The 27,758-nt window shown below is 45.1% G+C and overlaps 2 protein-coding genes across 2 annotated transcripts; both read right to left on the bottom strand.

Annotated features, from left to right (window-relative positions):
• Nucleotides 1-206: 206 nt before the first annotated feature.
• On the bottom strand, nt 207-13,650 carry LOC142251442 (ficolin-2-like). Its single transcript, XM_075324248.1, has 8 exons — nt 13,489-13,650; nt 10,993-11,106; nt 10,243-10,296; nt 8,647-8,685; nt 7,506-7,633; nt 7,108-7,237; nt 4,566-4,700; nt 207-4,282 (listed from the first exon to the last, which is right to left on the bottom strand). Exons 1-8 carry the CDS (start codon nt 13,556-13,558, stop codon nt 4,035-4,037), a joined length of 918 nt encoding a protein of 305 aa, XP_075180363.1. The 5' UTR covers nt 13,559-13,650; the 3' UTR covers nt 207-4,034.
• Nucleotides 13,651-14,944: 1,294 nt separating this feature from the next.
• Nucleotides 14,945-25,705, bottom strand: LOC142251441 (ficolin-2-like). The gene is made up of 8 exons (XM_075324246.1): nt 25,578-25,705; nt 25,205-25,318; nt 24,382-24,435; nt 23,281-23,319; nt 22,421-22,548; nt 20,811-20,940; nt 19,469-19,603; nt 14,945-17,344 (listed from the first exon to the last, which is right to left on the bottom strand). Exons 1-8 carry the CDS (start codon nt 25,645-25,647, stop codon nt 17,097-17,099), a joined length of 918 nt encoding a protein of 305 aa, XP_075180361.1. The 5' UTR covers nt 25,648-25,705; the 3' UTR covers nt 14,945-17,096.
• Nucleotides 25,706-27,758: the final 2,053 nt, after the last annotated feature.

Below are 27,758 nucleotides of genomic sequence, written 5' to 3'. Positions count from 1 at the left end.
ATCCACATCGTATGAAAGTGTCTGCCATATGTTGAACTATGTATTACTGAATTCTAACATATATGTTGAATGTATGTAATATATTGTTTTATGTCTGTACATATTGTTTTTTATTTAAAAACAAATACAAAAAACCCCACAAATTTATAGGCGATTTCTTTTTTTTTTTTAAATTTTATTTTCTAAACTCATTTTTTATTGGTACAGGCATGAAATTCATAGTGTGTAAATATAAAATACTTGTCTGAATGAGCCAAAAAGGGTAGAAGTTATTAGGAGCCAAAAGTACACATGGCGTTGGTTAACATTTTTGTTCTTTGCAAAAAATTCTTTGAACTGGAATCTTGGGCATACCTATCGGGGTGCAGAGGTAGAAGTTGGCACATAAGAAATCAATAAGTGGATGCCCTGTTATAGACGTATTGGGGCTAAAATGACAAAAGTTCTGCCTCCTGTGTTCCTGGAGAAGAATGGCTCTTAGGTACAGTTATAAAGCGAGGATATATACTGTAGACACTTATGGAAAATTCATTAATATGTGTCACCCAACATCATCTGTCGGGGACTCCAACGTATTAAACTATGGGCCGAATCCGTCCATATCGATGGATTCAGCCAACTTAGGAGGCCAATAGTCATGAGTGTTTATATAGTCTCCTGCTATGCACATATTGCATACATTTCAGCACTGGCACCAACATGAGTATCTGGGAGGATTTTTATCTCCTTCTGGAGATTTTCTTTGAACTGATGATTTCTAAAAACTATTCCAATTACATCAAAGTGCCCAGTGTGTTCTCCAGCAGAGGAGATCTGGAGTTGTGACTTGAGATACTGGAAAATCCATTAATTACCAGATAAGATCTCTTATCTGGCTTGTGAGGGTCTGCTGTCTGGAGAACATTGCTAGCAGAGATTAGACATGGTCTGCAGATTATAGGGTATTTAGCTTTCAAATTTCTGCCTTGTATATTCCACAGGTTCCTCTAAAGAGATACGGGTTTTGCAGCTTTTCTTCTAAATATCAACTGTGCAATTTAGGATTACAATGTATAGTTAGGCTGTGTGCGCACAGTGCATTTTTGATGTAGATTTTGTGCAGATTTTTCACAAATCTGCATGCCCATCAGACTGTGTGTGCACATGTGGCACCCCTGATGCTTCGGTCGCCACAGGGTACTGCACCTCACTTATGGTACGGTACTCATCCCGGGTCCGGAGGAAGTCTGTGTCGGTTCCACATCCATTCATTCCATACATATAGTAGGTAGCCCTCTCCCCTGGGGACCGGGCTAGGGTAGGGTCTTAAGGTTGCCAACCAAACACTGGAGCTTCCACCCACTAGCGACTGGAACTCAGGGGAGGAGCAACCACTTGGGGGAGGTAGAAGGGGGAACGGACAGTAAGTGTTGGGGAGCAGTCAAGAGAGGAGCTGGTTCACTGGTAGCTCCTGTGGGACATAGGAGAAAATACGGTTGCTGAGGGGAGAGCTTAATTGCTCCCTCGGAACCGGCGCAGTTGGGGTGCAGAGCCCTAAGGTCGCGTATACTTCAGGTTTCAGGTTGCGCCACCAGAATCTGCCGGACAGGGGAATTTCATGTCCCTATGGCCACACAAGATCCTGGAGCACAGTAGCAAAGAGAGCCCGGAGTCGTGATTACGGTCAGGCCCCAAAATGGACTTGCGCTGCCTGCAAACGGGACGGGAACTAACATACTACCACCGGAGACCCTGTGTAGCTTCATACACAGCACAGGAAGGAAGGGCTCACAGACTACCGTACCGGTGTTGACCTCCAAAGGATCCGGAATCAGCTGGGGCCCATCACGGCTGAAATCGGCACCCCGTGGGCAGCTAATGGACAGTGAGTTAAACCTTGAACTGCAAAGACTGTCAGGTCGTCCTTACCGGTGCTCCGCGCTTTGGCGCCAACGGCCGCTACCACTACTATCATCCTCCCTGGGGCCCACTCTACCTGTGGAAAGCCGAACCATCCGAGATGCGACAACACCCGCATCGGCTAAATCCTGGCCGCATACCACAGGTGGCGTCACGAGACAACTACTCCCAACATCCCCACCATCATCCAATCTATCCATTCCCTTCGTGAACACCTCGGGGTTACAACACCAGGCAGGGCCACCTGTGACATCCCCTGACCCTCACTGGCCCGGTGACGAGTATTACCCAAGGCCCCGTGGGGTGCTCCACACAGTGCATTTTTGATGCAGATTTGTCACAAATCTGCATGCCTATCTTTATGCCAGCTTTTACATTGTGGCCTAGAAATTTCATGAATCCATGACCAAGTTAATATTGCAGTAAAATTCCTTTAATCCACTATCAATGACACATAATGAGTGTCAGAAAATCAAACATTAAGATATGCCAGAGTGATAGAAAAGTGTAAAGAATTTTTAGGAATAAAGATGAAAACTCAACGTATTATACAAATGAAAAATGTCAGTGAAAATACAGAAATGATATAGATTTAAAAATTTACACTCCTTTTATAAAGGATGTTGGCATCAGAAATGGTGGCATTGATTTTGCACTCGGTCCCAAAATGTTGGTTTGATTGTTGTCCTGGTTCTGAACGCTTTGTCTCTGTGTGGGCACTTTGTGTGTTCTTTGCCTTTCTGCCAACAAGTGTTTCCTATGCTGTCATTTAGTCTGCCCTATCACCTGGAAGGTGTAACTATTTAAAGCTTCCCCAGGCTTCCATTTCCCACTGGTGATATTTCTGAAGTGGACCCTGCTTGGAACTACAGTCTGTTTGTCTTGGGTTACTCCTGGCAGATTATTGCTTTTGGTTTACCCTATTTTACTCTGTATCTTTCCCCAGATACCTAAGGAGGTATGTGGAACCCTTGTTAGCTGCTTAGGAAGCAAAGGTCCGAGTGGTCATCTGAGTTATCGAGTTAGGGTTGTTTCATTGTGTGCAGGGACTTTTCGGGTCTGTGCAGCTGGGACCCCTAGTCTGTACAAGAACCAGGTGCGTCAGGTGTAGTAGGTTTTGTAAGACCTTATTGTATGTTATTTACCATGTGTGCACTTTAGTGCCCATAACACTACTTCTAATATCAAACCTGTGTCACATTAGGTACGGAGAAGTACCAAGCGAAAGGAAAGGGAAACCTTGCGTGTAGGGAAGGGGGAGATGGTGACCCCACACAAAACCTACAGCTGGGCCTTGGGGTCCCTCGCCACCCTAAATAGGTTCTGCATCTATTCGCCGAGCCGGATACCTGACCCCAGGATGACCCTATAGCTGGGCCCTAGTTATGGAACGAATGGGATGAGCTCTTAGTCAACTCCACTAAATACTAAAGAAGACACAGGGCGCACAAACATGGGGGAGAGCAAATGAACAACTTCTCTCCAGATGTCTCAGGACAAAGTTCAGCAAAGAACAGGAACGATTCTATAGATGAGTGCAAGCCGCCTGCTTGCATCCAGAGCTTGTGAAGGAACTGAATATCACCAGCACAAGTCCAGGGAAAATGAGTGTTTAAACCAAACAAAATACAGATGATTAGCAGCTGAAGGGAAGAGGATCTCTGTAGGGTCCTAAAGGGAAAAGAAAGAAATCCCAGCAGAGGAGATAACTAGTACACTGAATACTAACAGAAGGTCAGGGAGCATTTTGTACAGCCAAATGCTGTGACCTTCTATTGCCGGGCACCACATGACTCTGTAACCCATGACACTATGTAGCTATATATACAAGGACTAGCTATGGAAGGGCAGGACACGTAAGTCAAGTACGTAGTGTTAAAAGCCACCTAGTATGGCAGCAACCATGCAACCAATACACTCACCAGTCAAACCTTACTTGCCAAATATCCTAAAATTGCTGGCATTGGGGTCATTCCTGGGGGTTTAGTTTATATGTCTCCATTTTGGGCTTTAAAATATTGGTAAGTATAACATAATGTCCATTGTATGAACCCTACTGTGTATTTTGATATCAATCAAGACTACATTAAAATGTGTCCAAATTTTTGGGATATTCATATAATTGCCTTGCTTTACTAAAGCGGCCGAATCTTCATCTCTACATGCTTGAATGAGTAGTTATGCCCTTTTGCAGAAAACCAGTTGATGCCATCCCCATAAGACGTGTGCGCTCCTAGGTGGTATAATCCATTGAGGTTTGCCCCGTGACAATTGCTGTACCACCAGCCCCCTTTATACATCATGGAACAACTGCCCTCATAGGTGTCGTTGTCTTCATCTTTGGTGCTGAACTTAATGTTGCTTAGACTTCCGATGGAATCTCCTGCGAAGTGACGGACATGACAAATATCAGAATGGCTTGTCATAAACTGAACATCCATCAGTCCTTACATCTACTGAAAACATGGAGATATGAGGGCTCCATATCAAAGGTCAAAATGTCCCACCATCCCTAATGATGTTTCTTCAACCAAGGACAGTTGGGATTTTCCTTTTGCTTAACCCATCGACCTACCAGTTTATTACTACTAGCGTTCCTTTGGAAAGTTCTGTTTTATATGGAATTAAACTTTAATTAAGGACATTTTGTCCATGTTCTCTCTCACCTGCAGTTCCTTCCTTAAAGGCGCCAATTAATAACTCATATTTCTTAGATTCATCCAAAACTTTGAAGCTCGAGTACTTGGCAAACACCTTTTTACCTTCAAAATCTTGTAGATCAACACGCAATTCCCATGTTCCTTTATAGAGAAAGATATTTTAGAAACTGGAAGCTAAAATGGTTAACAAAATACTAAGCAATGAAGAACTTGACCAAAACTGTAGCTCCTAAGCTGACCCTCAAGCTAGGAGGCCCTAAGCTATCCCTAATCTCAGGGATACTCCTGATGGTGGAGAGGTCTGAGTCTCCTTCCTGGCCCTGCTCCTGACCAGTCCTGATCTGATTCCCCCTCTTCTTAGGGAGGGACAGGACAGCAGTGTGTTTAAAAACCACAGATAAAGACAGACAAGGGAAAACCAAAACTCTGTCACACTGCACAAACACACAAAGGTAAAGACAATAAGAGATTCAGGAGGAAAAACAAGAGCAGGAAGGAAGTATAAAACAACAGGAGTAAACTCCACAACCACTCCAAGAAACAAGCACAACTTAAGCACAACTTTCACCAGAGAGTCTGGGACACCACACCATACAGACCAACATAGAATAAACTATAGCTGGCACGGGTAGAAGGATTCAACCAGCATAAATAGGAGTAGAGCAGATGTGATAGGTTGCCCAACAACATGTTGCAAACTAGCAGAGATTAACTCTTGCCAACCTGTCTATGAATCAGCACACAGCAGGTCGATGCCCGAGTCTGAGTGTGTTGATACCAGAGAAACCATCGGGTGTAGTGTCAGAATCTGCAATCTGAACAGAGCTCAATGCCACCATGACAGTCAGTGATGTGTGTGACAAAAACCTAACCCAATCAGAAAACAGGAGCCCATAAAATCCTTTGTCTTGTAGTGAACCATTCTAGGCAACATTACATGGAGCAGGTATCTAGTGTCCTATATTCAGGTCAGCCAATCTTTTCCTGGTCTTATAACTATAATTGACCTGAAAAATTTAGATCACAAGAGGTGCTGGAGGTGAATATTTAGCTGTTGCGCCAAAAATTATGTGTATGGAACGATTAGCTTTACATAGTCATTAGGTGTGACCTAGCAGAGGTCTTAAGGGACCTTGAGAATAGTGTGGTGGTGTGACGCCCTGGCCTATCAGGTCGTCACAGGGTATTGTGCAATCTGCCCTTCTGCACGGTATCCAATCCTCCTTGGTTACGGGTCCCTGGCCTTTGGTGTTGCTAAGAACAAGCTAATTAAAATCCTAGGAACACTCTGCACCACAGTGACCAAACACACCAATGGGTAGCCTGAAGGGAATATGGCCGCCCACTTGGAGGGTTGGTTAGGGAGGGTCAGGAGTAGTCAGTTGTGTGGTGACTTTCGTGAGGAGAGGTCACAAGTCAGTTGGAGGAGGTCAGGAGCTGGGCTTCTTGTTAATACTAGGTGGCAGACGTTGGTCTGGGCCTGGTAGGAGCTGGAACCCCGGTCGCAGGGGATCGTGTCAAGGGGCAAGGAACTACCGAGGAGGGCAGCCGGTGGCCTTGTGCCATCTCCGGGCAGGGGCCAGGGCACGACGGGGTACGTGGACCCTAGGCCGGGAAATAGCTTCAAGCGTCCTGGTAATTCACCCGACGAGAACGAAGTCTTCAAGAGTCGTTCTCAACCCGCTCCAAAATCGGGGTACTAGCGCAACGAGGGGGATAGGACTTTCCCAATACACAGTCCAGAAAATCCCAAGCGTGAACCCTGAGAGCAAGGTCACTCAGTTAGCCATACTGGTGAGCGGGACCTGATTACTTCTATACTACAGGGGCCAACCAGGAAAGAAGGTGCCAAGGGAAAGGTCACAGGCTAACAAGCAACACCATCGGGCATGGGATCCAGGCGTGCTCCCTCCCTGCTGCAGCAGTGCTCAGAATTTCGGTTTACGAGTTGTCGATGTCAGCGTTATTGGACTGAGTGAGTACGCAGTGGCCCCTTTCCTCCCCAATGGCATCCCCATTTCACCATCACCGAGCCCCGGGGCATTCCCCCCTACCCACGGAGGGGTTAAACACCTAGCTGCCATCCCATCGACACCGGGCGCTCCCAACAGCAGCGGTGGTACTCCCCCTTACCACACACCGTAGGTGGCGTCACAAACTCTACATACAAAACTCCCTGTAAATACCCCCCTTTTTAGTTCAAGTGGCCTCGCGACCCCTCCCGGGTCCGGAGATCTCTCAAGCCATCGCGGATCCGGATCCGAGCAGTCTTGGCTGCTGACGCTGGGGCGGTACAGTGGTTCTCAAATAAGTCCAACTTTCGGTGGATGTAGACCACCAAGACACTTCTCTTTTTTTCCCCCAAAGTTTTCCTTAAAAGCATTGGCAGAAGATAGAGCACGGCTTTCAAATGAAGAAACGCCAAGTCAACTAGTCCATGACAAACCATTATCAACCAGTTATGGATCCTTTAGCCTTCGGTAGACAATATGAGTCTATCAATAGACAGAAATGTCAATAAGGAGATGATCTGCAGGTCTATCATTACCTGTTGAGGTTATTTGATGAATATGGTCATTCCCCAGCCAAAATTCATTCAGCCGACTTCCAAACCCTTTCTTATAAGCATCCCAAGTACGGAAGAAGTCCACCGAACCATCCCAACGTCTTTGTATCACCTAAAATGTAGATTTACAAAGGCTGTAACTTAATGTTCTTGGAGTCCTAATGCAAAAAATGTGACTAAGTCACGACCTATTATATGCCATGTTGTCTTTTTATATGGCAGAGGGCCCTTTCGGTCACGTTAGGCACGAAGTCCCACGTTTGACTGATTCCTTTCTGGACCACTGTTCTGTTCAATAGGAAAGGGATACGATCGCAATGGACCTTATTTTCCAGAAAAACCTTCCGATTGTGACTTCTGTTGACGTTATATATACTTACAATCCATCCTCCTTCATCTGTGTCCATATCGCATAGGACCTTCAGAGGCCGGCTGCCATCTGGGTATATGGTGTACCAGTCACTGAACACTGCCCCCTGATTCTGTACTTCTTTGCAGTTCCTGGCAGCTATGAGACATATATAAAAATACAACCTAATTTAACAGTTTTTTTAAAAAAAAAAATCTTCAAACACCAATTTTTGGTTCAGTTTCAGTAATTATGAATCATCTATGGGTCTAAATGGAGAAGAGTTCATAAGAACACTCAGGAGGACCCAGCATACACCCAGACAAATGAGTTTCATGGGACATGTGTAATACTCCACTTCTCCTCTGGGTGTGCTGTAGATGTTCTGCTCACTTATGGAGAGGTTCCATCACCGATTACATCTGATCGCTGGTGGACCAACTTAAAACAGTCTATCCTTTTTAATCCTATGAAAAATTGTCCCAACCCAGAATCCCAGAATGTGGTTTAGGAATATTCAAAGGATAGACCTATTGTCACTCTAGGTACGCGGGAAGTACCAAGCGAATGGTGAAAGGAAAGGGAAACCCTGTGTTTAGGGAAGGGGGAGATGGTGACCCCTGACCAAACCTACTGGTGGTCCCTGAGGTCCCTCACCAGTCTAGATAGGTTTTGCAGCTATGCACCTAGCCGGTTACCTGACCCTAGGTATCATTAGTGCTGAACCGTAAATAGAGAATGGATGGGTTCAGCTCTTTGTCAACCCCACTAAACACTATAGATGACACAAGGAGGATACATAGTGGAAAGTGCATGAACTACTCATCCACAGATGACTCGGGTAGAAGTTCAGCAAAGTTACAGCAATGTTTTCCACAAATAAGTACAAGCCACCTGCTTGCAACCAGAGCTTGAATGAACTGATAATATCACCAGCACCATTCCAAGGAAGATGGGAGTATTTAAGCAGAAGGGAAATACTGATTATCAGCAACTGGATGGAAGGAGAGCTCCGCTAGGTCCTAAAGGGGAATAGATGAAAATCCAGGAAGTAATTTTCCTAGTACAATGAATACTAACATTGGTTTATTTTTTAAATTTGCATTTGGAAAATGCAGACTTTGGACTGATGGAGTTGGAGTAGATGTTCATTCCTCACGTAGAAATCTTACCATATACCGGCTCAGCGAAACCACTTTCTCCTTTCTCTCCTATAAGAAAAAAATGCATAAGAGCAGTTATCACTCCATCCTCCACAGAACCCAGTTGGCATGGCATACAACTCTTCCGAAACCGCACCCATTGTTTAGACTCTAGAAGATTGAAAATATCCCATGGAAAGAATCATGTCCAAGACCTGTCAGTATTTGCTAAAATATCAAAGCCACATGTTCTATTTACGGTATATGTGCCTCAATTCCTTCTTTTTTTTTCAAAGAGAAGCCATATTAGCAGCTATGGGGACATCATTTTGTCACAGAGTCACCCAGGCTTCGTAATGTTACATCATTGGTGCTCCCGTCCCAGGGGCTTTGACGCTCTTGTTCGCTCACTCCCCCAGCTCCTGTATTTCCTGATTTATCCTGCTGTCCTCGGGTCTCACCTGGGTCTACGTCGGCGCCCCCACACTCCTTGTCTCAGGGGCGCAAACACTGTGTCACTGCTGCTCCTTCCTCCCTGACTGTGCCTGTCACGTCCTTTGGCCCCCAAGGTCTGCACATTCGCAGCAGGGCACTCGGGAGCACGCTTAGGATGCGGCCCTGTTGCTCTCCCTGTGCTGAGAGGCACAGTGTATTTTAGGTATCTTCCCCCATTGGGAGGTGCCTGTTCAACGTGTTCCTGTAGTTAGTGTGCTCATGCTAGTTGCCAGGTCCCTGTGCTTCTACCTACACTCCTTATACTGTCTGGTGATCCTGTTTCTAACTCCACCTCGCACTGTCGATGAACCTGCCTGTACCTGTGCTAAGCCCGCCTGTCTCAGCAAGTACCCATCCACCTGTCTGTGTTTTCCGGTACCAGTCTGCACCATCCTCTACTTCATCCATAACGGTTCCTGGTCTCCATCCGGTGGCGCCAGCTGACGAGGTACCGGAATCCCCCAGAGTGGCCTACCAGTTACCTACCAGCGTGTTTAGCTATTTCCACCTCCTGTGGTTGTAGTGAATACTCGGTAGCCACTCTGGTCTGATCCTCTGGGTCAGTGACCGGTTTCTTGGACCAGTGGATCCACTCCTCCCATGCCTGGTTCACGGGGCGTGACACCTAGAAATACTGATTCTCTGCTCTTTCCTCCTTTTTTCATGATGGCTACTTCTTATATGTCTCATATACCCAACATAGCCATGTATTGATGCTTTATGGAGGCCCAAGGAGTCTCTGAGGACTATTTCAGGACCGTAGCCCCTCTTTCTGGACCACGTATAACGGACCCATTCATGCTACATGATAACTCCTGACTGATGGAAATCAGACTCCAATATCTTATTTTTTTATGTTAACGGCCCGGAAGCTCAGCTATGTGGAGATGTGGTGGAGTTCTCAACATGAAGAGCTACCTCAGCTATCCATGGTCAAAACAAACAACTACCTGCAAATATCACAACTAAGTTGGAACTTGATACTTTGGTAAGATCAAATTACCAAAGTCTCAGTATCCATGGTGAGAAAAGTCCTTGAAAGTGAGTAGTAGAAGAAAAATCTCATCCTCACCATACTCCAAGTTACCCAGACACTTTTGTTATGACATATACTATAAATTCTTTACTAACCCTTTTGTCCTGGAGGTCCAACCTTCCCTGGTCCACCTATGGATCCCTTTTGTCCTGGAGAAAAATAGTAAAACTGGCTATTGTACATGGAGAACAAGGGCCTTGTTCAGTTTCTGCTTGATCCAACCACTACTACTCTACTTGATAACCTGATGATCGTTGGGGGTCGAAATGCCAGGAACCTATCTGATCCCAAGAAATGGCCTCTGAAGACCCCATTAGAATGGAATGGTGGCACTATTCATTCTCTAGGGTAGTGTTCCTCAACTCCGGTCCTCAAGGCCCACCAACAGTGCGTGTTTTTAGGATACCCTTAGTATTGTACAGGTGATAGTTTAATCACCTGTACCGGGGATGATTCCAACACTTGTGCAATGCTAAGAAAATCCTTATGGTGGGCCTTGAGGACTAGAGTTGGGGAACCCTGCTCTAGGAGACTGCCAGAGATAGCCAAGCACTGTACTCTACTATCTTGGGTAGTCCCAAGAACAGTGAATGGACCGGTGGCGCACACGGAAGGTCACCCCTTCATTCTAAAAGGACCCCGACCCCAGGGATCAACGAGTTATCCCCATATGCTGTTAAAGTAAAACTTTCCAAATTCGGATTAACCCTTTACACCCAATAGAATAGGTTTCCTTATGGCACATACTATTGTAAATTTAATTGGATTCTTCCATTGATCCATCTTCAAACAAATGTCCATACGTTATAGATGATAACTGTAATAGAAATTCACTTTGTACCAACCTGCCTCTCCTGGTGCCCCAATATCTCCTTTTTGACCCGGATGTCCAGGATGACCAGGGCAGCCTCGAAGAATGGACAATTTATCCGAATCCCCAATTCCTAAAACTTTTACTTCTGTCGGTGATAAAGAAACATGTGACATAAATGTATACTGTACAACTAAAAAACGTGAACATGTAATATAAAGCGAAGACCACTCATCCATACAAGTCAACCGCCAGGAACCACCTATGTGTATGAAGCTGTGGGGCTATGTCCGAGAAGGATGATGGAAAATCACTACAATAATTGGTGCAGAATACATGATCGGTCACAGATTTTGGGGTGATCCCTTAATTTTGACTCACACTCATATTACTATATAAGTAAGGCTTATTTTATTATTTTTTTTTTTTTCCCTATTTTTTCAAAATTTTTTTTAATTCATTAATTCATGCAATGATTTCACACGTGCCCCCATGAGATCAATTGAGGGGAAGAGGGGACATTTTTGCGGGCGCTATTTGACTTACTTCCAAAGCAAATTGAACCTCCTGTCTGCACAGCAGAGCTGATCTTGGTCTTGATTGGGAAGGCAAACGTAGTAATAACCAACTCTGCCTTCTCCGTGGCTCCTGATGTCATGAAGCTGCACTGCTATATAGGGATATTTTAGGATGTTACTACAGAGTAACGTGCACTATTCAGACTTGAAAAGTGTATGGGTAGTCCACATCAGTGGCGTAACTAGAGTGCGATGGGCCCCGGTGCGAAATTTAGACCTGGGCCCCCCTCCGGACGTTGGTCAGTAGAGTTCTAAGTCATATATATATACATAGATACATACAGTGCATACACACACACTAGGCTGGGATAAATATACTGTATATATATATACATATATATATATATTAGGATAGGCCCACACCCAGGGGGACAAATATATCTGTATATATATAATAGGGCCCAGTCTGGGAGACAAAAATATGTATATATATATGCATGTATATATATATATATATATATATATATATATATATATATATATATAATTTGTCTCCCAGCCTGGGCCCTATTGTGACATATATTTATCCCCCAGGGTGTGGGCCTCTCCTGATTATATATATATATATATATAATCTCCTGATTATATATATATATATATATATATATAATCAGGAGAGGCCCACACCCTGGGGGATAAATATATGTCACAATAGGGCCCAGGCTGGGAGACAAATTATATATATATATATATATATACTTTTGTCCCCCAGGGTGTGGGCCTATCCTAATATGTGTATATATATATATATATATATATATATATATATATATATACATATATATATATATATACAGTATATTTATCCCAGCCTAGTGTGTGTGTATGCACTGTATGTATATATATATATATATATATATATATATATATATATATATATATATATATATATATATAGAGAGAGAGAGAGAGAGATATGATACATACATACACACACACTAGGCTGGGATTTTATATATATATATATATATATATATATATATAATGTCCCCCAGGCTGGCCCCTACGCTGCTATATATATATATATATATATATATCTATATATGCCCCCCATACTGCAGTGAACAAATACAGCCTTCAAACTCACCTGCTTCAGGGTTCTCCTGGTGGCCCCAGCGCCGACGGATCAGAGCAGTCACGGCGCTTTGTGGTGACGTCACCACACTGGGACTCTGATGTCCTGTGCGTGCGCTCATGCAGCAGTGCAGGGAAATCCTATTTCCCAGCACTACCGCAGAGGTTAACTACATTGGCGTGCTGTATGCGCCGATATAGTTAACAGTAGCGCAGCTCCGGTTGGGCGTCCTCTGAGCACGGGCCCCCCCTCCCCCGGTAGCTGCGCTACTGTTTGAAAGTAAAGTAACAGCTGAGAGGAGCCGGCTGTTTCTCTGAACGGCAGGCGCCGGCCGCGGGCCCCAAACCTGCCCGGGCCCGGTCGCAGTGGCGACCGCTGCGACCGCGGTCGTTACGCCCCTGGTCCACATATATTTTAAGGGCACCTGTCAGCCAAAACTGATGGTATAAACCAAGCACATAACCTCATAGGGATTTCAAACCTATAAAAACGCATTTTTAGTGCACTAATCGCTGCCTCTGAAATTTAACAAAATATGCTAATCAGGGTGCTCTGTGCACACTGGGTGTAGCCAAGAGGCTCCGCCCACTGATTTTGCATGCCCCACCTCCTTTACTGGTGATTGACAGTGCTACATTTCCTTGGGAGCACTATTTGCAGATAAGGATCAGACAAACCAGAGCTGTCACTCACAAGTAAAGGAGGCGGGGAATTCAAGTCCAGTGGGCGGAGCAATGCATTGAGCCTTTTGGCCACACCCAGGGCGCAACAAGGAATTGATTAGAATAATTGATTAAACTTTAGTTTTTGCAGAATAGAAGCTCATTATAACGTACGGTCAGCTTAAAAGATATAGAAACATATAAGACGTACTCACCAGGACACGATGGATCAGTCCCCGGGATCCCAGAAACCATTCCAAGTAATAGTAGTACTGACATAGACATGGCGGACTCAAGACGTGTAGATCAGTTTTCTTTCTGAATAAATCTATAGCTAAGACCTACACTTTATACATATATCTTGTGACCCCAACTACTAATTCCAAGGGATCTGTACTGGACGGGTTAAATATTTCTCGAGAGTCTGGATAGGCTTTAATTATTTACTCTTCGATAGTTGGGTGTTCTACTGAATTGGTCGATAATTTACAGCAATCAGCAGGGTAAATCCAGAGAAAAACATCCTAAATCAATGTCCACCTCCTCACTTTATTTTTTACATATTAGGGCCTTTCCACTGTTGTTTGAAGTACCTGCCCATGTTTCCCAGCTGTTTTTTATAGTGTTTGTTTTTGGCTTGACCTAATTTTGTTCATAGACTGACAGCACCACCTTTAAGTTAAAGTTGGCCATTAACAATTAACAATTAATGTAGATTAACAGCGGTATAACTAGAGTCCATGGCCATTGGTGCAAAATAAAGACCCCCGTTAGGTAGTAATGTCACCAATCCTGGGCCCCTTTCAGGTATATATATTCCCCATCCTGGGCCTTTTCTAGGTCTATATGTCCCCCATCCTGGCCACATTCCTGGTATGTATATATATTCCCCATCCTGGGCCCTTTCCTGGTATATATGTCCCCTTCCTCTGCCCCTTCTTGGTATATATGTCCCCCATGTTGGGTCACTTCCTGGTATATATATATCCCCCAACCTAGGCTCCTTCAAGGAATATATGTGCTCCATCCTGGGCCCTTTCCAGATATACATGTCTCCATTCTGGGCCCCTTCTTAGTATATACTGAAAATGCTCCCCATCCTGGACTCCTTCCAGATATATATGTCCCCCATCCTGAGCCCCTTCCTGCTATATGTCCCCCATCCTGGGCACCTTCGTAGTTTATATGTCCCTCATCCTGGGACCCTTCAAGGTATATATGTCCCTCATCCTGGGCTCCTCCCAGGTATATAGGAGACCATCCTGAGCCCCTTCCTGCTATATGTCCCCCATTCTGGGTCCCTTCCTGGTATATATCTCCCTCATCTGGAGCCCCTTCCTGGTATATATGTCCCCCATCCTGGGCACCTTCCTGGTATATATCTCCCTCATCTGGAGCCCCTTCCTGGTATATATGTCCCCCATCCTGGGCACCTTCCTGGTATATATGACCCCATACTGGGTCCCTTCTTACTTTATATGTCCCACATCCTGACCCATTTCCTGGTATATATGTCCCCCATCCTGGGTCCCTTCCAGGTGTATATCTCCTCTATCCTGGACACCTGCCAGGTATATATCTCTCTCACATCCTTGTCCCCTTCCTGGAAAACAAAGTATTTTTTTCCCAGAAAATTAATGCAATTACTCGTTTTGTTATACACATGTTTATTTCCTTTGGGTGTATTGGAACAATATGAAAAGAAAAAAAAACAGAGAAAAAAGGGGCAAATTAGATATAATTTCACACAAAACCCAAAAAAATTGGTTGGAAAAAAACTGTTGTTCATCCTCAAATTACAAGATACGGCATAAGACAATGTGTGTTTAATACATAAATATGTTGGTTTTGCGAAGAATACCTCAAGCAAAGTACATTCATATAAGCCGGGGGTTTTTAAATACCGGCTGGAGCAGCAAACTAAAATGTTCACCCCAAGTGAAGAAAAGCCAGAAACCAAAATACTCTGCTGGTCTATCACATCCAAGCTTAGAAGGTTATATGGCAACATGTAAATATGAAACTAATTTAAATGTAAAATAATAAAACTTTCTAATGTAATAATTCTCTATTGTACCATTTTATCTGTTGCAGATTGTCAGCTTTCAGCAGAATTATTAGTAGTCAGACACAAGATGGGAGACATAAAGCAGAAACGGGCTCAGGATGGGGGACATATATACCAGGAAGGGGCCCAAGATGGGGGACATATATACCAGGAATGAGCCCAGAATGGGGTACATATATACCAGGAAGGGGCCCAAGATGGGGTACATATATACTAGGAAGGGGCCCAGGATGGGTACATATATAAAAGGAAGGGTCTAAAGATGGTGGACATATATAGCTGACAGGAGCCCAGGATGGGGGACATATATACCAAGAAGGGGTTCAGGATGGGGGACATGAATACCAAGAAGGAGCCAAGAATGGGGGACATATATATCAAGAAGGAGCCCAGAATGGGACACATATATACAGGAAGGGGCCCAAGATGGGAGACATATATAACAAAAGGAGCCCAGGATGGGGGACATATATACCAAGAAGAAGCCCAGGATGGGGGACATATATACCAAGAAGAAGCCCAGGATGGGGGACATATATACCTGGAAGGAGCCCAGGATGGGAGACATATACCAAGAAGTGGTCCAGGATGGGGGACATATATACCAGGAAAGATGGGAGACATATATACTAGGAAAGAGCCCAGAATGGGGCACATATATACAGGAAGGGGACCAAGATGGGGGACATATATACCAAGAAGGATCCCAGCATGGGGTACATATATACAGGAAGGGGAAGAAGATGGGAGACATATATACCAGGATTGAGGCCATATAGTAGGAAGGGGCCCAGGAAGAGGGATTTATATACCTGGAAGGGGCCCAGGAAGAGGGACATATATACCTGGAAGGGGCTTAGGATGGGTATATATTGTAATTAAAAGAAAGGGACCCAAGATGGGGGACATACAGTATATACCTGACAGGAGCCCAGGATGGGATATATATATATATACCAGAAAAGGGACCAAGCTGGGGGACATATATACCTGGAAGGGGGCCAGGAATAAGGACATTTATATCTGGAAGGGGCCCAGGATGGGTACATATATAAAAGGAAGGGGGCCAAGATGAGGGACATATATACCTGGAAGGAGCCCAGGATGGAGGACATATATTCCAAGAACGGGCCCAGGATGGGGGACATATATATCAGAAAAAGATAATGGTTACTGTATGTGCCAAATAAGACCGTTTATTCTCCCACAATGTCAAAATATTGATTCTGTTGAAAGCTAAAAATCTGCAATTGGTTATGCTCCAAACTATGTGGCATGACCTCTCCTGGTTTGCTTAGTGTTGTTCTATTATGTTGAGATGATGCAAGTAATGGATTCTATATGTCCCTAATAAAACAGTTCATCCTTCCACAATGTCTGAGTGCTGATGAGTCTGCTGAAAGCTGAAATCTGCAACAGACACAATTTCAGATTCCCCCTGGGAGCACAACTTCTGCTTCCTTCCAACACGGGCAGAAGCCTCCTTTCTCCTTGTGATGTGCTTGAAGGACGCTAGTTGACTTAGTTCAATAGATAAGACAGGCCACTTTTCTGCCTTTGCATTAGTTAGAAGAAGGGGCAAAAATTTTCCCCGATTATAAGTTTTAATCATTTACATTTGTACAACCCCTTTAACTCTTCACTATCTCGTATCCACCCTCGTTATATGTTTTGTTGCCCATCAAGACACTTAAAAAAAATCAATACAAACACTTGGTAAGTCACAAATTGCAGGCAGTGCTCCTCTGTCGTTCTCTAAACTGCCCTGATCTTCATCTCTGAATGCTTGAACGAGTAATCATACCCTCTTGCAGTAAGCCAGTTAACACCAACCGCATTGCTTGTTTGCTCTCCTATGTGGTATAGTCCATTGAGGTTTGCCTTGTGACAGTTGTTATACCACCAGCCTCCTTTATAGAGTTGGGAACAATTGTCCTCATAAATGTCATTGTCTTGATCTTTAGTGCTGAACTTGATGTTGTTTAGTTCTCCCATAGAATCACCTGCAAATGACGAAGACGGGTCAAATATCAGAACGTCCTGTCACACGCTAATTCATCAGGTTTTACATTACAAAAAGCTGCTATATACAGTTCATATAGTCGTAGTATCTACATAGAAGAAAGATGGACCCATAACACAGATCAAAAAGCCCCCTCTACTCTAATTATGGCTTTTCTATGAAAGACATAATGGTTTTTCTTTTGTAAACCAACCAGATCATTAGTATGGCCCTTAGGACAATTCTCAATTGCTCGTTTGCTCTCTGGCGAGTCCTACACAGGTTCCGTCAGGCCACCTGTACTTGTACCAGGCCAGCATACTGGAGGTTATTTTGTCTGTCCTTCCTTCCCTTCCCTTCCTTCCCTTTTTTGCCTTCCTTGCTTTTTCCCATCCTTCCCTTTCCCCTTCCTTCCGTCCCTTTCCCCTTCCTTCTGTCCCTTTCCCCTTCCTTCCGTCCCTTTTCCCTTCCTTCCGTCCCTTTCCCCTTTTTTCCATCCCTTTCCCCTTTCTTCCTTCCTTTTTTCCCTTCCCTTTTTCCCTTTTTCTCTTCCTTCCCTTCTCCTTTTTCCCTTCCTTCCCTTTTTCCACTTCCTTCCCTTCCCTTTTTCCCCTTCGTTCCCTCCCCTTTTTCCCTTCCTTCCCTTTTTTGCCTTCCTTCCTTTTTCCCTTCCTTCCCTTTCCCCTTCCTTCCATCCCTTTCCCCTTTCTTCCTTCCTTTTTTCCCTTCCCTTTTTCCTTCCTTCCCTCCCCTTTTTCCCTTCCTTCCCTTTTTTGCCTTCCTTCCTTCCTTTTTCCCTTCCTTCCCTTTCCCCCTCCTTCCTTCCATCCCTTTTTCCCTTCCTTCCATCCCTTTTTCCCTTCCTTCCCTCCCATTTTTCCCTTTCTTCCCTTTTTCCCTTCCTTCCCTTTTTTGCCTTCCTTGCTTTTTCCCTTCCTTCCCTTTCCCCTTCCTTCCGTCCCTTTCCCCTTCCTTCCGTCCCTTTCCCCTTCCTTCCGTCCCTTTTCCCTTCCTTCCCTTCTTTTTCCCTTCCTTCCCTTCTTTTTCCCCTTCCTTCCCTTTTTTGCCTTCCTTATTTCCTTTTTTCCCTTCCTTCCCCCTCCTTCCTTCCCTTTTCCCTTCCTTCCGTCCCTTTTCCGTTCCTTCCGTCCCTTTTCCTTTCCTTCTTTTTCCCTTCCTTCCCTTTATCTCTTCATTCCTTCCATTTCTCCCTTCCTTCCTTACCTTTTTATCTCCCTTCCCTTCTCCTTTTCCCCTTCCTTCCCTTTTTCCCCTTCGTTCCCTCCCCTTTTTCCCTTCCTTCCCTTTCCCCTTCCTTCCATCCCTTTCCCCATTCTTCCTTCCTTTTTTCCCTTCCCTTTTTCCTTCCTCCCCTTCCCTTTTTCCCTCCCCTTTTTCCCTTCCTTCCCTCCCCTTTTTCCCCTCCTTCTCTTTTTTGCCTTCCTTCCTTCCTTTTTCCCTTCCTTCCCTTTCCCCCTCCTTCCTTCCATCCCTTTTTACCTTCCTTACCTTCTCTTTTTCCCTTCCTTCCCTCCCATTTTTCCCTTCCTTCCCTTTTTTGCCTTCCTTCCTTTTCCCCCTCCTTCCGTCCCTTTTTCCCTTCCTTCCCTTCTCTTTTTCCCTTCCTTCCCTTCCCTTTTTCCCTTCCTTCCCTTCTCTTTTTCCCTTCCTTCCCTTTCCCCTTCCTTCCATCTCTTTCCCCTTTCTTCCTTCCTTTTTTCCCTTCCCTTTTTCTCTTCCTTCCCTCACCCTTTTTCCCTTCCTTCCTTTTCCCCTTCCTTCCCTTTCCCCCTCCTTCCTTCCCTTTCCCCTTCCTTCCTTCCCTTTTTCCCTTCCTTCCCTTTTTCTCTTCCTTCCCTCACCCTTTTTCCCTTTCTTCCCTTTTTTGCCTTCATTCCTTTTCCCCTTCCTTCCTTTTCCCCCTCCTTCCTTCCCTTTCCCCCTCCTTCCTTCCCTTTCCCCTTCCTTCCTTTCCCTTTTTCCCTTCCTTCCCTTCTCTTTGTTTAGGCCACCACCCCTTCCATTAAGCTCAAGTCTCATGTTTTTCCTCTGGAGAGGCCTACATAGGTTCCCCTGGGAAGTTACACCAGACCAGTCCAGACATTTTGGCTATCTTCTCTCTCACCTGCAGTTCCTTCTTTAAAGGCTCCAATTAATAACTCATATTTCTTAGATTCATCCAATACTTTGAAGCTTGAATATTTGGCGAACACCTTCTTACTTTCAAAATCTTGAAGATCAATACGTAATTCCCATGTTCCTTTATAAAAAAAAAAACGTTTTATAAAATGGAAGCTAAAATGGTTAAAAAACAAAAAAAAAAAATTACAATAAACTTGTCCAAAAGTGGGGTCTTGATTGTGGGTATAGGTCACTGCGTTTGGGCTAGGTCTTCTGTTCCTTCTTATGACCCATTATTTAGCTGAGAAATAAATACTGCATCTTAGAGAAGTGATAAAAGAGAGACCTGTCAGCCACAAACTATCTTATGTGTGTTCCATTTCTACACTACATAGTTATTAGGTGTTGTCATGGGGTCCTTCTCCAATATTACATAATCAACAGAACGAGAGATCAGTGAAAAATCAAAAGAACATTTATTCCAAGCAAAATGAGACAGGCCATAAAAATAATCCACCACACGGAGGGTAAAATAGTCCAGTAATGGGATAAATGTCCAGAGATGAGTCACAGTCCTCCAGCAGTCCTTTTTCAGCCAAATGGGGATTTCTCAATGTACACACAAGGAATACAGAATGGACAAAGCTCCACTCCCAAAATACGAACCCACACAAAACCACACGCAACCCACAATATCCCACCATCACAGGTGTGTCCTAGAAAATATGGGAACTGATTCATAAGAAAATTCCAAAATTGGGTACATGTAGACCACCAAAACTTACAGTATCAGTCTTTGCAAAGCTGTGAATCTTTGTTTTATACAGTACTCCTTTATCCTATCTTGCTTTCTACACTCTTAAACCCCATTCTGAAAGAGCTGTTTTACCTTCCTAGCTGATGCTCCTTTAGAAGCTGCTTTGACAATCATCCATTCTAGAACATTATCTACAAACGTTCTTATTGTCTGAGCATGGGGAAGGGGAGCAGAGAAGCTTGAGAAGAGCCAGTGTTAGTAAAAAGTGTGCGAGCAGCTTCTAAAAGAGCATGAAATAGGCAGTTAAAACAGCACTTTCATGGTGTTAGAGAGTGAAGGAAGCAAAATACAGATATAAAGTATATTACAAAGATTCATAACTTTGCAAAGGCTGATCAATAATTGAAAAAAATAGTTAGGCTTCAACTTTTCTTTTCCATTCAATGAATCAGGGACACATCATGGAGCACTACCCTTAAATAATGGAGCACCAGATCGAATAGTCCCTAATAAGCCAGCCCTTTCACTTTGGACACACAGTCCCAAGAGTGAAGGGGAAAAAAAACCCAGAAAATAAATCACTCATTACCTGTTGAAGTTATTTGATGAATATTTTCATTCCCCAGCCAAAATTCATTCAGCCGACTTCCAAAACCCTTCTTATAAACATCCCATGTGCGGACGAAATCCACCGATCCGTCCCAACGTCTCTGTATCACCTAAAGCAAGAAAACGATCAGATATTTTCAAGATGTGCATAGTTATTGGTGCAGGTTATAGCTAGGAGTAGATAAAGTCTAGACCGTGAAAGGTAACCCCCAACCAACCCAAACTATATAGGGTTCTACAGCAAAAATGTCTTCCCCAAAGGAAAAAGGGCCTGAGTGCACCCAATATAGTGTCACCCATGCAACCACTCAATAGGAAGGGATATGTCACGCACATGACCAGCAGGGTTTACCTAGTACCTGGTAAAACCCCAGAAGATGTTACCATACTCAGGGGACACAGGGATCACAGTAAAATGGAGGCCCATGATGCTAGGGAGAGGGGTGAGGGGACACCTCCTGAATAGTGTTGAGCGAGTATGCTTGTCACTACTCGGTACTCGCACGAGTATCTCTGTACTCGGGCTACTCGGCGGGGACCGAGTAATTTCGCGATACTCGTGCTGTACTCGTGATCTCCATGTTGGCGCTCTTTTTACAGCCATCCCTTATGCAGGGATTGGCTGGCAGACCACTGCAATGCCACAGCCCTGTTACTTGTGGAATTGCAGTGATTGGCCGGCCCTCACAGCATGACCGTGCCTTTAGCCCGACACTTCCCCGCTCGGCTACGGCCCCTCCCGCACTCCACTCCGCGTGTATATATATATGCACGCTTACACACACACGCACGTTTTTTTTTTTAATTTACAGTTTTATGGTTTCTACATGCTGCCGGGGGTCATTTCAGAATAATACTCGGGTCTCCCATAGGATAACATTGGGCTCGGTGCTCGGGCCGAGTACACGAGTATTTTGAGATGCTCGGCCCGAGCCTCGAGCTCCCGAGCTTTTTAGTACTCGCTCATCACTACTCCTGAACTCGCCTCAAGCTGACTCCTGAGCTCCCTAGCATCCCTATATAGGTTCTTTCAACCTATCAGTGAGCAGGATACCTTAGAATCTCAGCTAGCCCTGCACTCACCCTGGCTAGTGAGCAGGCTGACGAGATCACTAGTCTCGCCACTACAATATATTGACACAAGGGAAGGAATACAAAATGGAGAAATAGACATGCAAGGAAAAACACTCCAGACGGCTTCCACCACTGCTGCACCCAACAAGACAAACTTCTTCCACAGCAGGCTGCTTCCAAAGTGGACCACATAGAAATGAGGATTCAGTTTCTATCACAGGCATCATATGATCAGATCACAAGCCTTAAATAGGGAAGGGGAGTGATCCTAAAGAGCCGTACCTGAGATTAGCAGCTACAGCCCGCAGCCAGGCGCAGCACCACAAGCAAGGAGATGCTATCAAATAACAGTAGTGAACCTTCCAGTAGCGAGTCGCTGTGACCTTCTGACACCAGATTCACTCGGGGTCTCCGCTGATTGAGATACACTCATGACAGGAGACTATTGCAATGGGTCCAAAATTTCTAAGAAAACCCCTTCTCATTGCGAGTTCTGTTGATGTTTTAAATACTTACAATCCATCCCCCTTCATCAGTGTCCATATCGCACAGGACTTTCAGAGGCCGGCTGCCATCTGGGTATATGGTGTACCAGTCACTGAACACTGCCCCCTGATTCTGTACTTCTTTACAGTTCCTGGCAGCTATGAGACATATAGAATAAAAGGGGTTGTCTGGTTTAGAAAATTATTTTCAAGCACTCTTAGGGCATACTAAGTTACGGGGTTAGGGTTCCTTATAGTCAAAGAGGAAATGGGTACAAAGAATAATCAGGAGGACCCCACACGTTTGACACAGAAACCATAAAGTAAAATAAGCTCTGAGTGCAATACTTTATTTCCCCTGCGGGAGTGCTGTGTTGAAGCAACACACTTGCTGAGAAGGTCCTTCTATCTCTGATCCCATTATCGTCATTGGAATCCTCTATTAAGAAGAGAATGTTTTTTTAAATTCCATGTATAACATAATGAAGAATGGTCAGGTCGTCACTTTTTGCAGGTTCACAGAATTCAAGGCAAAAAGAGGTTAAAAGAAGCGACAAAAGACTAAACATACGCACAGCAAGTCGTTTTGACATTGCTGGGCACTTGATTGTTTTTTGGTTGTTTTTAGCTTTTTTTATCAGGTGAAAAGGTTATTGCGTGCTCATACCCTAAGTTTGGCGGCAATTATATATGGTCAAATTAGGGCATGTTACCAATGGGCTAAAGGAAGGAATTTCTTATAATGTATTAAAAAACAATTTTTTTTTTATTTTGTGTTTTTTTTTTTTATTTTATTGTTGCTAGTATTTTAGCATTTTGGACAATTTTGGATCTAGAACAGATAGCAAAGGAGTGGAAGACATTTGCTTCTCACATAGAAGTCTAACTTACCATATGCTGGTTCCATAACACCACTTTCCCCTTTCTCTCCTAAAAGAAATACATGTAATTGCATTATAACAGGCTTTATAGGTGCAGCTTTTACCCCACATCCCCCCCACTGCTTTCCAGGTTTGCCCATAAATCAGTTAGATGTTGACTAAAATTTCACAATTTCTTGTTCTAAGCCACCTTTCACCCTTTACTGACTGTGTTACGGTGAATGCGGAGAAAGCAGGGGACCCTAGCTATCCCTGATCTCAGAGTTACCTCTGAAGGGGAGGATGTCTGAGCCGCGTTCCGGGCCCTTATCCTGACCAGCCCTCATTATACCCCTCCCTTCAACCCCTGGGGTGGCCAGGGCAGAAGTGACTGTGTATCATAGTGAGTGGTGAGAAAGTAGGGGAGAGGGGCTCCTTGACTGGCCCTTAGGTTAGCTATCCCTGATCTCAGATTATCTCTGAAGGAGAGGATGTCTGAGCCGCCTTCTTGGCCCTGCTCCTGACCAATCCTGATCTTATACCCCCTCCCCCCAGCCCTTGGGGAGGTCCAGGGCAGAAGTGATAAAGCCAACAGAAGTAGACAAACGGAAGAATTCCACAACCACTCCAAGCACAAATCAACACAATCACCAGCACGACTGGGACACAACAGCACACAGACCAACACCGCAATAAACTGTAGTCAGCATGAGTTGACAGATTCCACCATCTTAAATAGGAAGCAAGCTAATGTGATAGGCTTCCAACAACACGTAATCCCCGAAGTAACAAGCAGGCTGGTAGAGGATAACTCTTGCTAGCCTGATCATGAATGATCCCACAGCTGGTCGATGCCCGAGCCTGCCGGTGTAACTCAGAGACACCAGAGAAACCATATGGTGAAGAGTCAGGATCTGTAATGTGAACAGCGACTGATTCTGCCAAAACTCCTAATGACACTATGACCACATGACAGCAGTCATAGTAGAAGCTATGGGGGTCATCATTTTGTCATAGAGTCATTGAATGCGGATTCTCTGCTCATTCCTCCTCTTCTCTTTTTCTGGTGGCCTCATGTACACAAAAAAGCTATAAATTGGTGCTTTACAGTGGTACAAAGTTCTTGACTCACCTCTTTGTCCTGGAGGTCCGGCCATTCCTGGTCCTCCTGGAGACCCCATTTGCCCTGGAAAACAAAATAGGAATAGGTTTATACACCGTGAAGTTCGTGAAGTTGGGCTTGTAGTCAAGATCAACTCTTAGGCGGGCTTTGCACGCTGCGACATCGCAAGCCGATGCTGCGATGTCGCACGCGATAGTCCCCGCCCCCGTCGCAGGTACGATATCTTGTGATAGCTGGCATAGCGAACATTATCGCTACGCCAGCTTCACATGCACTCACCTGCCCTGCGACCGTCGCTCTGGCCGGCGACCCGCCTCCTTCCTAAGGGGGCGGGTCGTGCGGCGTCATAGCGACGTCACAAGGCAGGCAGCCAATAGCGGCGGAGGGGCGGAGATGAGCAGGATGTAAACATCCCGCCCACCTCCTTCCTTCCGTAAAGCCGCCGGTGGCAGGTAAGGAAATGTTCCTCGTTCCTGCGGCTTCATACACAGCGATGTGCGCTGCCGCAGGAACGAGGAACTACATCGTACCTGTCGCGGCACCGGCATTATGGAAATATCGGTGAATGCAACGATGATACGATAACGACGTTTTTGCGCTCGTTAATCGTATCATCTAGCATTTACACAGTATGATGTCGAAAGTGACGCCGGATGTGCGTCACTTTCGATTTGACCCCACCGACATCGCACGTGCGATGTCGCAACGTGCAAAGCCGCCCTTAGCCCCTTTTAGGTTTTGCTTGACACCATCACATCCCAGTAAAGGGTCTCACCATTTATTAAGATGGGAGAAAACCAAAAACTGCAATAGTTATTCTCTTGGTACCAACCTTTTTCTCCTGGTTTTCCATCGTCTCCTTTTTGACCCAGAGGACCAGGATGACCAGGACAACCTCGAAGAATGGACAATTTATCCGATTCTCCAATTCCTAAAACTTTTACTTCTGTCAAAAAAACCCAAAAAAAATTACAAAAAATATAAAACTGTAATAATTAAAACATGTAAAACACATTGTGTGTAAGATGACGGCGGTGTTCTCACAATGTGACCGCATTTCTTTTTTTTCCTTGCTGTTTTTTTTAACCATTTTTTGAGTATTTTCCAAAAATTATACAATCATAATGAGTAGAAATGGCATTAAAAGTAATGAAAAAAATATTGAATAAAACTATTATCAGAGAAAAAAAATTAGAAAAACTCACCCGGACAGGACTGATCGCTGCTACAGAGGCCAGAGACTATTCCAAGGAGAAGCAGTGCTGAGACGCCCATGGTGGCCTCAGGAGATTAGATCCGTCCTCCAGAACTTCTTCAGAATGTAGCTGAGATCTTCCCGTTTATATGTCTTGTGTCCCCTTACGCTCCTCCCGAGGGATCTGGACTTTCCCAGCCGCGTCCTTGAGAAATATTTCCCAAATGTGATACATAAGGGGTACTTCACACACAGCGAGATTGCTAACGAGATCGCTAACGAGATCGCTGCTGAGTCACGGTTTTTGTGACGCAGCAGTGACCTCATTAGCGATCTCGCTGTGTGTGACACTGGGTCATTTTTTGGTCTTTGCTCTCCCGCTGATAAGCACACATCGCTGTTACACTGTAACACATATATATATTTTTATTTTTTTTATTTATATATATATATATATTTTTTTAAACTTGTTTTTATTGAAGTTTTAATAGTAACTTTTAATCATCCAAAAAATCACAACCTGGCAACACAGGGTTCAGAGAATTACATAAAATGTTCCTACAATTAATAGTAGATGTACATAGACAATATAAACAGATAAGAAACCAAACCACTAAGGAGAGGAAAAGAAAAAAGACAAAAGGTCCAGTCACACTAAGCAACTTACCAGCGATCCCAACAACGATAGGGATCGCTGGTAAGTTGCTAGGAGGTTGCTGGTGAGATGTCACACTGCGACGCTCCAGCGATCCCACCAGCAACCTGACCTGGCAGGGATCGCTGGAGCGTCGCTACACGAGTTGCTGGTGAGCTCACCAGCAACCAGTGTACCAGCCCCCAGCGCCGCGTGGAAGATGCTGCGCTTGGTAACTAAGGTAAATATTGGGTAACCAACCCGATATTTACCTTGGTTACCACCGCACGGAGCTACACGTGCAGAGAGCAGGGAGCAGCGCACACTGAGCGCTGGCTCCCTGCTCTCCTAGTTACAGCACACATCGGGTTAATTAACCCGATGTGTGCTGCAGCTACATGTGCACAGAGCAGGAGCCGGCACTGACAGTGAGAGCGGCGGAGGCTGGTAACAAAGGTAAATATCGGGTAACCAAGGACAGGGCTTCTTGGTTACCCGATGTTTACCGTGGTTACCAGCCTCCGCAGAAGCCGGCTCCTGCTGCCTGCACATTTAGTTGTTGCTGTCTCGCTGTCACACACAGCGATCTGTGCTTCACAGCGGGACAGCAACAACTAAAAAATGGCCCAGGACATTCAGCAACAACCAACGACCTCACAGCAGGGGCCAGGTTGTTGCTGGATGTCACACACAGCAACATCGCTAGCAACGTCACAAAAGTTGTTCGTTAGCAGCGATGTTGCTAGCGATGTTGCTTAGTGTGACGGGGCCTAAAGGGATAGAGGAGAATGAAGGGGGAAGGGTTGGCCCATGGCTCCTACTTTTGGTTCTTCAAGGATAGACGCTTCCATCCAATCCATACGAAATAGAAAGGGTGATTTTTTAAGAATAGCTTGCTTCTGCAGATTTGTCTATGGATGATGAGTGTTCGAAATTTCAGTTCAATAAGCAAGTAAGAAACGGCGTGACCACTCGAAAATTCAGCTCTCTGAAAAGGCCATTGTCGCGGGCGGCGGGGCGCTGCGCTCGCACTACACGCTCGGGTCCAGTGCTGCTGCTGCTGCTGCTCGGTGGCTCGAGCGGTGGGCCGGATCCGGGGACTCGAGCGGCGCTCCTCGCCCGTGAGTGAAAAGGGGTAGTTTTGGTTTGGGGATTGAGTCCGTGACGCCACCCACGGGTCGTGGTGAAGATGGGCACCACCGCTGCTGGTGACAGGGATCCCGGGAGCGATGGCGGGGAGCAGCTGGGATGTTGTTTTCCCCCTCCTTGGGTAGGGGTTGGTGGTCCCGGGGCTCGGTGAGGTGACGGGGAGGCTGGATAGCTGGGGAGGTGCAGGGTCGCAGGGAGCGCGGTGCCTGATGGCGCCGGTGTACTCACTCAGGCAGAAAGTCCCACAGTCTCCGGTAAACTAAACGGCTGGATGGACGGGTCCCGCAGCCGGCTGCCGTGTCTTTTCTCTCCCCGGACAGGTGATGGCGGCTGTCTTTCCCTGCACCTATGTAATGTTCTGGCTCCGATGGCTTCCCAGCGGTAGCCCGCTCCCCGGCGTATAGGTGC

This window comes from Anomaloglossus baeobatrachus, chromosome 9, assembly GCF_048569485.1.
Source record: "Anomaloglossus baeobatrachus isolate aAnoBae1 chromosome 9, aAnoBae1.hap1, whole genome shotgun sequence".
Lineage (NCBI taxonomy): Eukaryota > Metazoa > Chordata > Amphibia > Anura > Aromobatidae > Anomaloglossus > Anomaloglossus baeobatrachus.
Note: the sequence above shows the minus strand (reverse complement) of the source record. Positions and strands in the feature narration are given on the sequence as shown.

Excerpts from the sequence above, each read along its gene's own strand:
- LOC142251442 (XM_075324248.1), bottom strand. The coding sequence starts at position 13,558 with ATGTCTATGTCAGTACTACTATTACTTGGAATGGTTTCTGGGATCCCG. Across the intron at positions 7,634-8,646 it reads TTTCGCTGAGCCGGTATATG|CTGCCAGGAACTGCAAAGAA; the intron begins GTAAGATTTCTA and ends TATGTCTCATAG. Across the intron at positions 4,701-7,107 it reads TCATCAAATAACCTCAACAG|GAACATGGGAATTGCGTGTT; the intron begins GTAATGATAGAC and ends TTCTCTATAAAG.
- LOC142251441 (XM_075324246.1), bottom strand. The coding sequence starts at position 25,647 with ATGGGCGTCTCAGCACTGCTTCTCCTTGGAATAGTCTCTGGCCTCTGT. Across the intron at positions 24,436-25,204 it reads TGGAAAACCAGGAGAAAAAG|GGCAAATGGGGTCTCCAGGA; the intron begins GTTGGTACCAAG and ends TTTGTTTTCCAG. Across the intron at positions 23,320-24,381 it reads CGGACCTCCAGGACAAAGAG|GAGAGAAAGGGGAAAGTGGT; the intron begins GTGAGTCAAGAA and ends TATTTCTTTTAG.